This window comes from Salvelinus namaycush, unplaced genomic scaffold, assembly GCF_016432855.1.
Source record: "Salvelinus namaycush isolate Seneca unplaced genomic scaffold, SaNama_1.0 Scaffold3956, whole genome shotgun sequence".
NCBI classification, from domain to species: domain Eukaryota; kingdom Metazoa; phylum Chordata; class Actinopteri; order Salmoniformes; family Salmonidae; genus Salvelinus; species Salvelinus namaycush.
In genome coordinates, this window is record NW_024060959.1 from 8,134 (window position 1) to 18,634 (window position 10,501).

At 50.7% G+C, this 10,501-nt stretch overlaps 1 protein-coding gene across 1 annotated transcript; it reads left to right on the forward strand.

Moving 5' to 3' along the window:
- Positions 1 to 505: 505 nt before the first annotated feature.
- Positions 506 to 9,443, forward strand: cpsf4 (cleavage and polyadenylation specific factor 4). Its single transcript, XM_038985935.1, has 5 exons — positions 506 to 915; positions 1,272 to 1,322; positions 4,368 to 4,520; positions 7,159 to 7,254; positions 9,307 to 9,443. The coding sequence occupies exons 1-5, from the start codon at positions 813 to 815 to the stop codon at positions 9,402 to 9,404; spliced, it is 501 nt and encodes a 166-aa protein (XP_038841863.1). The 5' UTR covers positions 506 to 812; the 3' UTR covers positions 9,405 to 9,443.
- The last annotated feature ends 1,058 nt before the right edge of the window (positions 9,444 to 10,501 follow it).

Genomic DNA, 10,501 nt, shown 5'->3' on the forward strand with positions numbered 1-10,501 from the left:
GATAACCCACAAGCCAATCGTGACCTTCTCTTGTGAAGCCCAGACGTAAGAGAGAGAACAAAGGCGAAACCTGGTCTTAACTTCCAATGCTCCATCCCCCTGCCCAACCCCCCTCCACGCCACTCCGCCAACCACCACGATGCCCGGCATCAGAACATTCCAGGCATTCCCGTGATTGGCAGATAGCAGGTTGATTGACTTGTCGGACCCCGCGAACACTGGGTACTGGTCAGTACAACACAACCACCTACTAGCCTAACACATAACACACAGCTGTCTGTGCGGGTCGCTACAGTATCATTTGGAGTATGGTGGCACATCCCATTGCGTTACCCTTTTCCAGCCCATATCTCACGCTAGCTCAATGGGGTCTTAATGTAACCATGACTACATTCGGACCCCAGTGCAGCTCTGTGTAAACAAGCGTAATTGTAGGGTCGGCATCTTGTGGCAAGTTCACATCCAGACTCTCTCATAGATCGATTACTCGGGCTTTTAACCTCCCCCAGGTCAAAGGTTGGAGTTCAACCCGCCCGCCTTCTGGAGGCAAGAGAAACAAGATGGCAGATCAACAAGACAAACGGGACTTGTTTTAGTTAATCCAACTTTTCCACTTTTGATTTCTACACATTCAAATATATACAATTAGCTAGCCAAAGCAATCTAGCGCCGACGCCTTTTATGGGTGATATATCAGCTACTTAAGCGAGATTTCACAGGTTAGCTGATTGCCAACTGCCGTTAGACTGCTAGCTAGGCTAAGCTAGGCTAGCTTGTTTCTGTCTGGTCGGAGCGTAGTGAGACCTGCCATCATGCAGGACCTGATAGCCACCGTGGACCACATCAAGTTTGATCTAGAGATAGCTGTGGAGCAGCAGCTGGGGGCTCAGCCTCTCCCCTTCCCCGGGATGGACAGTAAGTAGTCGCTACTTACTAAGTTAGCCAGTTAGCTAACGTTAGCTAGGTACTGTTGTAGTTTTAGCATGGTAGCTAAGCTAGCTAGTTTAGCTAGCTAACTTCTTAACTGATTTTTATAGTTAGTTTATAGTTTTTTGCAGAGTTTGAGGCTGCAGTGTGTTAGGATTATGTATAGTTTTGTATTGTAACTTCCTGCCCTGTGTCTGTGCAGAGTCCGGGGCTGCAGTGTGTTAGGATTATGTATAGTTTTGTATTGTAACTTCCTGCCCTGTGTCTGTGCAGAGTCCGGGGCTGCAGTGTGTTAGGATTATGTATAGTTTTGTATTGTAACTTCCTGCCCTGTGTCTGTGCAGAGTCCGGGGCTGCTGTGTGTGAGTTCTTCATGAGAGCAGCCTGTCTCAAAGGTGAGAATGTTACCGGTGATGAGTTCTCTGTATGTGACTGCTACAGCCTCCTCTACGTGTGGGTGTGTTTAATGAATTGACCAGTGTGTGTGTATATTAGACTGACCGTGTGTGTGTGGATATGAAGTGTGTGTGGATATGAAGTGTGTGTGTGTGTGGATAGGAACTGACCCAGTGTGTGTGTGTATATAAAAGAACTGACCCAGTGTGTGTGTGTGTGTGGATAGGAACTGACCTTGTGTGTGTGTGGATAGGAACTGACCTTGTGTGTGTGTGGATAGGAACTGACCTTGTGTGTGTGTGGATAGGAACTGACCTTGTGTGTGTGTGTGGATAGGAACTGACCCAGTGTGTGTGGATAGGAACTGACCTTGTGTGTGTGTGGATAGGAACTGACCTTGTGTGTGTGTGGATAGGAACTGACCTTGTGTGTGTGTGGATAGGAACTGACCTTGTGTGTGTGTGGATAGGAACTGACCTTGTGTGTGTGTGTGGATAGGAACTGACCCAGTGTGTGTGGATAGGAACTGACCTTGTGTGTGTGTGGATAGGAACTGACCTTGTGTGTGTGTGGATAGGAACTGACCCAGTGTGTGTGGATAGGAACTGACCTTGTGTGTGTGTGGATAGGAACTGACCTTGTGTGTGTGTGGATAGGAACTGACCTTGTGTGTGTGTGTGTGTGGATAGGAACTGACCTTGTGTGTGTGTGGATAGGAACTGACCCAGTGTGTGTGGATAGGAACTGACCCAGTGTGTGTGGATAGGAACTGACCTTGTGTGTGTGTGGATAGGAACTGACCTTGTGTGTGTGTGGATAGGAACTGACCTTGTGTGTGTGTGGATAGGAACTGACCTTGTGTGTGTGTGGATAGGAACTGACCTTGTGTGTGTGTGGATAGGAACTGACCTTGTGTGTGTGTGGATAGGAACTGACCTTGTGTGTGTGTGGATAGGAACTGACCTTGTGTGTGTGTGGATAGGAACTGACCTTGTGTGTGTGTGGATAGGAACTGACCTTGTGTGTGTGTGGATAGGAACTGACCCAGTGTGTGTGGATAGGAACTGACCCAGTGTGTGTGGATAGGAACTGACCCAGTGTGTGTGGATAGGAACTGACCCAGTGTGTGTGGATAGGAACTGACCTTGTGTGTGTGTGGATAGGAACTGACCTTGTGTGTGTGTGTGTGTGTGGATAGGAACTGACCCAGTGTGTGTGTGGATAGGAACTGACCTTGTGTGTGTGTGGATAGGAACTGACCTTGTGTGTGTGTGGATAGGAACTGACCTTGTGTGTGTGTGGATAGGAACTGACCTTGTGTGTGTGTGGATAGGAACTGACCTTGTGTGTGTGTGGATAGGAACTGACCCTGTGTGTGTGTGGATAGGAACTGACCCAGTGTGTGTGTGGATAGGAACTGACCCAGTGTGTGTGTGGATAGGAACTGACCCAGTGTGTGTGTGGATAGGAACTGACCTTGTGTGTGTGTGGATAGGAACTGACCTTGTGTGTGTGTGGATAGGAACTGACCCAGTGTGTGTGGATAGGAACTGACCCAGTGTGTGTGGATAGGAACTGACCCAGTGTGTGTGTGGATAGGAACTGACCTTGTGTGTGTGTGGATAGGAACTGACCTTGTGTGTGTGGATAGGAACTGACCCAGTGTGTGTGGATAGGAACTGACCCAGTGTGTGTGGATAGGAACTGACCCAGTGTGTGTGTGGATAGGAACTGACCCAGTGTGTGTGGATAGGAACTGACCCAGTGTGTGTGTGGATAGGAACTGACCCAGTGTGTGTGGATAGGAACTGACCTTGTGTGTGTGTGGATAGGAACTGACCTTGTGTGTGTGTGGATAGGAACTGACCTTGTGTGTGTGTGGATAGGAACTGACCCAGTGTGTGTGGATAGGAACTGACCCAGTGTGTGTGGATAGGAACTGACCTTGTGTGTGTGGATAGGAACTGACCCAGTGTGTGTGGATAGGAACTGACCCTGTGTGTGTGTGTGTGTGTGGATAGGAACTGACCTTGTGTGTGTGTGTGTGTGTGGATAGGAACTGACCTTGTGTGTGTGTGTGTGTGTGGATAGGAACTGACCTTGTGTGTGTGTGGATAGGAACTGACCTTGTGTGTGTGTGGATAGGAACTGACCTTGTGTGTGTGTGTGTGTGTGTGGATAGGAACTGACCCAGTGTGTGTGGATAGGAACTGACCTTGTGTGTGTGTGTGTGTGTGTGTGTGGATAGGAACTGACCCAGTGTGTGTGGATAGGAACTGACCTTGTGTGTGTGTGTGTGTGTGGATAGGAACTGACCTTGTGTGTGTGTGTGTGGATAGGAACTGACCCAGTGTGTGTGTGTGGATAGGAACTGACCTTGTGTGTGTGTGGATAGGAACTGACCTTGTGTGTGTGTGGATAGGAACTGACCTTGTGTGTGTGTGTGGATAGGAACTGACCTTGTGTGTGTGTGGATAGGAACTGACCTTGTGTGTGTGTGGATAGGAACTGACCTTGTGTGTGTGTGTGGATAGGAACTGACCGTGTGTGTGTGTGTGTGTGTGTGTGTGGATAGGAACTGACCCAGTGTGTGTGGATAGGAACTGACCTTGTGTGTGTGTGGATAGGAACTGACCTTGTGTGTGTGTGTGTGTGTGTGTGGATAGGAACTGACCCAGTGTGTGTGGATAGGAACTGACCTTGTGTGTGTGTGTGTGTGTGGATAGGAACTGACCCAGTGTGTGTGTGTGTGGATAGGAACTGACCCAGTGTGTGTGGATAGGAACTGACCCAGTGTGTGTGTGTGTGTGTGTGTGTGGATAGGAACTGACCCAGTGTGTGTGTGTGTGGATAGGAACTGACCCAGTGTGTGTGTGTGTGGATAGGAACTGACCCAGTGTGTGTGGATAGGAACTGACCCAGTGTGTGTGTGTGTGTGTGTGGATAGGAACTGACCCAGTGTGTGTGGATAGGAACTGACCTTGTGTGTGTGTGTGTTGATATGAACTGTGTGTAAAAAGTGATCAGTGTGTGTGTTGCTGCAGGTGGTATGTGTCCGTTCCGTCACATCAGTGGGGAGAAGACGGTGGTGTGTAAACACTGGCTCAGAGGACTCTGTAAGAAGGGAGACCAGTGTGAGTTTCTACATGAGTACGACATGACCAAGATGCCCGAGTGTTACTTCTACTCCAAGTTCGGTATGTGGCTGGGGCTTATTTAACCTTTTTATTTAACTAGGCAAGTCAGTTGAGAACAATTTCTTATTTTACAATGACGGCCTACCAAAAGGCAAAAGGCCTCCTGCGAGGACGGGGGCCTGGAATTAAAAATAAATAAATACAATATAAATATAGGACAAAACACACATCACAACAAGAGAGACAACACAACACTACATAAAGAGAGACCTAAGACAACAACATAGCAAGGCAGCAACACATGACAACACAACATGGTAGCAGCATAAAACAGGGTACAAACATTATTGGGCCCAGACAACAGCACAAAGGGAAAGAAGGTAGAGACAACAATACATCACGTAAAGCAGCCACACCTGTCAGTAAGAGTGTCCATGATTGAGTCTTTAAATGAAGAGATGGAGATTAAACTGTCCAGTTTGAGTGTTTGTTGCAGCTCGTTCCAGACCCATCTGTATTGGCTAACTGTCTGCTGCAGTACCCCCCATCTGTATCGGCTAACAGTCTACTGCAGTGACTCCCATCTGTATCGGCTAACTGTTTACTGCAGTGCCCCCCATCTGTATCGGCTAACTGTTTACTGCAGTGCCCCCCATCTGTATCGGCTAACTGTCTACTGCAGTGCCCCCCATCTGTATCGGCTAACTGTCTACTGCAGTGACCCCCATCTGTATCGGCTAACTGTCTACTGCAGTGCCTCCTATCTGTATCGGCTAACTGTCTGCTGCAGTGCCCCCCATCTGTATCGGCTAACTGTCTGCTGCAGTGCCCCCCATCTGTATCGGCTAACTGTCTACTGCAGTGACCCCCATCTGTATCGGCTAACTGTCTGCTGCAGCGCCCCCCATCTGTATCGGCTAACTGTCTACTGCAGCGCCCCCCATCTGTATCGGCTAACTGTCTACTGCAGCGCCCCCCATCTGTATCGGCTAACTGTCTGCTGCAGCACCCCCCATCTGTATCGGCTAACTGTCTGCTGCAGCGCCCCCCATCTATATCGACTAACTGTCTACTGCAGTGCCCCCCATCTGTATCGGCTAACTGTCTACTGCAGTGCCCCCCATCTGTATCGGCTAACTGTCTACTGCAGTGCCCCCCATCTGTATCGGCTAACTGTCTACTGCAGTGCCCCCCATCTGTATCGGCTAACTGTCTGCTGCAGTGCCCCCCATCTGTATCGGCTAACTGTCTGCTGCAGCGCCCCCCATCTATATCGGCTAACTGTCTGCTGCAGTTCCCCCATCTGTATCGGCTAACTGTCTACTGCAGTGCCCCCCATCTGTATCGGCTAACTGTCTACTGCAGTGCCCCCCATCTGTATCGGCTAACTGTCTACTGCAGTGCCCCCCATCTGTATCGGCTAACTGTCTACTGCAGAGCCCCCCATCTGTATCGGCTACCTGTCTACTGCAGTGCCCCCCATCTGTATCGGCTAACTGTCTACTGCAGTGCCCCCCATCTGTATCGGCTAACAGTCTACTGCAGTGCCCCCATCTGTATCGGCTAACTGTCTACTGCAGCGCCTCCTATCTGTATCGGCTAACTGTCTGCTGCAGCACCCCCATCTGTATCGGCTAACTGTCTACTGCAGTGACCCCCATCTGTATCGGCTAACTGTCTGCTGCAGTGCTCCCCATCTGTATCGGCTAACTATCTGCTGCAGTGCCCCCATCTATATCGGCTAACTGTCTGCTGCAGTGCCCCCCATCTGTATCGGCTAACTGTCTGCTGCAGTGCCCCCCATCTGTATCGGCTAACTGTCTACTGCAGTACCCCCCATCTGTATCGGCTAACTGTCTACTGCAGTGCCCCCCATCTGTATCGGCTAACTGTCTACTGCAGTACCCCCATCTGTATCGGCTAACTGTCTACTGCAGCGCCCCCCATCTGTATCGGCTAACTGTCTACTGCAGTGCCCCCCATCTGTATCGGCTAACTGTCTACTGCAGTGCCCCCCATCTGTATCGGCTAACAGTCTACTGCAGTGCCCCCATCTGTATCGGCTAACTGTCTACTGCAGTGCCTCCTATCTGTATCGGCTAACTGTCTGCTGCAGCACCCCCATCTGTATCGGCTAACTGTCTACTGCAGTGCCCCCCATCTGTATCGGCTAACTGTCTGCTGCAGTGCTCCCCATCTGTATCGGCTAACTATCTGCTGCAGTGCCCCCATCTATATCGGCTAACTGTCTGCTGCAGTGCCCCCCATCTGTATCGGCTAACTGTCTGCTGCAGTACCCCCCATCTGTATCGGCTAACTGTCTACTGCAGTACCCCCCATCTGTATCGGCTAACTGTCTGCTGCAGTACCCCCCATCTGTATCGGCTAACTGTCTACTGCAGCACCCACATCTGTATGGGCTAACTGTCTACTGCAGTGCCCCCATCTGTATCGGCTAACTGTCTACTGCAGTGCCCCCCATCTGTATGGGCTAACTGTCTACTGCAGTGCCCCCCATCTGTATCGGCTAACTGTCTGCTGCAGTGCCCCCATCTGTATCGGCTAACTGTCTACTGCAGTACCCCCCATCTGTATTGGCTAACTGTCTGCTGCAGTGCTCCCCATCTGTATCGGCTAACTGTCTGCTGCAGTACCCCCCATCTGTATCGGCTAACTGTGTGTGTCTCTGTGTGTTTAGGAGAGTGCAGTAACAAGGAATGTCCGTTCCTCCACATCGACCCAGAGTCTAAGATCAAAGACTGTCCCTGGTATGACAGAGGCTTCTGCAAACATGGTACGTACTCACTCACTCACTCACTCACTCACTCACTCACTCACTCACTCACTCACTCACTCACTCACTCACTCACTCACTCATTCTCTCACTCTCTCTCACTCACTCTCTCACTCACTCTCTCACTCACTCACTCACTCACTCACGCTCTCACTCACTCTCTCACACTCTCTCTCTCACTCACTCACTGCTCCAGCACTAAGAGACTAAACAGACCGTGCTAACCAATGGTTCACAGCAGCAGGTGTCTCTTCTTCCTCAGAACATCAACTGTCATTTCCTGTTCACTTCCTGATGATTCTACACGTTGAATCGCCACCGTTCACTTCCTGATACGTTGAATCGCCACCGTTCACTTCCTGATACGTTGAATCGCCAAGGTTCACTTCCTGATACGTTGAATCGCCACCGTTCACTTCCTGATACGTTGAATCGCCACCGTTCACTTCCTGATACGTTGAATCGCCACCGTTCACTTCCTGATACGTTGAATCGCCACCGTTCACTTCCTGATACGTTGAATCGCCACCGTTCACTTCCTGATACGTTGAATCGCCAACGTTCACTTCCTGATACGTTGAATCGCCAACGTTCACTTCCTGATACGTTGAATCGCCACCGTTCACTTCCTGATACGTTGAATCGCCACCGTTCACTTCCTGATACGTTGAATCGCCACCGTTCACTTCCTGATACGTTGAATCGCCACCGTTCACTTCCTGATGTGTTGAATCGCCACCGTTCACTTCCTGATACGTTGAATCGCCACCGTTCACTTCCTGATGTGTTGAATCGCCACCGTTCACTTCCTGATACGTTGAATCGCCACCGTTCACTTCCTGATTGGTTGAGTCGCCACCGTTCACTTCCTGATTGGTTGAGTCGCCACCGTTCACTTCCTGATGGGTTGAGTCGCCACCGTTCACTTCCTGATGGGTTGAGTCGCCACCGTTCACTTCCTGATGGGTTGAGTCGCCACCGTTCACTTCCTGATGGGTTGAGTCGCCACCGTTCACTTCCTGATGGGTTGAGTCGCCACCGTTCACTTCCTGATGGGTTGAGTCGCCACCGTTCACTTCCTGATGGGTTGAGTCGCCACCGTTCACTTCCTGATGGGTTGAGTCGCCACCGTTCACTTCCTGATGGGTTGAGTCGCCACCGTTCACTTCCTGATGGGTTGAGTCGCCACCGTTCACTTCCTGATGGGTTGAGTCGCCACCGTTCACTTCCTGATGGGTTGAGTCGCCACCGTTCACTTCCTGATGGGTTGAGTCGCCACCGTTCACTTCCTGATGGGTTGAGTCGCCACCGTTCACTTCCTGATGGGTTGAGTCGCCACCGTTCACTTCCTGATGGGTTGAGTCGCCACCGTTCACTTCCTGATGGGTTGAGTCGCCACCGTTCACTCCCTGATGGGTTGAGTCGCCACCGTTCACTCCCTGATGGGTTGAGTCGCCACCGTTCACTCCCTGATGGGTTGAGTCGCCACCGTTCACTCCCTGATGGGTTGAGTCGCCACCGTTCACTCCCTGATGGGTTGAGTCGCCACCGTTCACTCCCTGATGGGTTGAGTCGCCACCGTTCACTCCCTGATGGGTTGAGTCGCCACCGTTCACTCCCTGATGGGTTGAGTCGCCACCGTTCACTCCCTGATGGGTTGAGTCGCCACCGTTCACTCCCTGATGGGTTGAGTCGCCACCGTTCACTCCCTGATGGGTTGAGTCGCCACCGTTCACTCCCTGATGGGTTGAGTCGCCACCGTTCACTTCCTGATGGGTTGAGTCGCCACCGTTCACTTCCTGATACGTTGAGTCGCCACCGTTCACTTCCTGATATGTTGAGTCGCCACCGTTCATCAACACCCAGCAGGTGATCTACTGTGCTGATGTTCCTGTTCTGTCTTGTCCTTAACATTCTCTCTCCTCCCTCCTCCTCGCCCCTCCGTCCTCTCTCTCCCTCTCCCTCTCTTTCTCTCCCTCCTCTCTCTCTCTCTCTCTCTCCCTCACTCCTCTCCCCCTCCCTCTCCTCTCTCCCTCCCTCCCTCCTCCACAGGTCCAGACTGCAGACACCGCCACACCAGAAGAGTAATCTGTATGAACTACTTGGTTGGGTTTTGTCCAGAGGGCCGGTCCTGTAAATTCATGCAGTGAGTTTATTCTCTTCTTCAATCTGTTTAATATTCACCTTTTTATAGCCGTTACTGTTACTCTGCGTGGTCTGGAATACTGCAGGGGTATTTAACTGTTACCCTGCCTGGTCTGGAATACTGCAGGGGTATTTAACTGTTACCCTGCCTGGTCTGGAATACTGCAGGGGTATTTAACTGTTACCCTGCCTGGTCTGGAATACTGCAGGGGTATTTAACTGTTACCCTGCCTGGTCTGGAATACTGCAGGGGTATTTAACTGTTACCCTGCCTGGTCTGGAATACTGCAGGGGTATTTAACTGTTACCCTGCCTGGTCTGGAATACTGCAGGGGTATTTAACTGTTACCCTGCCTGGTCTGGAATACTGCAGGGGTATTTAACTGTTACCCTGCCTGGTCTGGAATACTGCAGGGGTATTTAACTGTTACCCTGCCTGGTCTGGAATACTGCAGGGGTATTTAACTGTTACCCTGCCTGGTCTGGAATACTGCAGGGGTATTTAACTGTTACCCTGCCTGGTCTGGAATACTGCAGGGGTATTTAACTGTTACCCTGCCTGGTCTGGAATACTGCAGGGGTATTTAACTGTTACCCTGCCTGGTCTGGAATACTGCAGGGGTATTTAACTGTTACCCTGCCTGGTCTGGAATACTGCAGGGGTATTTAACTGTTACCCTGCCTGGTCTGGAATACTGCAGGGGTATTTAACTGTTACCCTGCCTGGTCTGGAATACTGCAGGGGTATTTAACTGTTACCCTGCCTGGTCTGGAATACTGCAGGGGTATTTAACTGTTACCCTGCCTGGTCTGGAATACTGCAGGGGTATTTAACTGTTACCCTGCCTGGTCTGGAATACTGCAGGGGTATTTAACTGTTACCCTGCCTGGTCTGGAATACTGCAGGGGTATTTAACTGTTACCCTGCCTGGTCTGGAATACTGCAGGGGTATTTAACTGTTACCCTGCCTGGTCTGGAATACTGCAGGGGTATTTAACTGTTACCCTGCCTGGTCTGGAATACAGTGAACTGGCTTTGAGGTCCAGATTAGAATTTGAGGTAACACCCCTCCTGAGTAGCACCTCTTGGTCATATGTATAT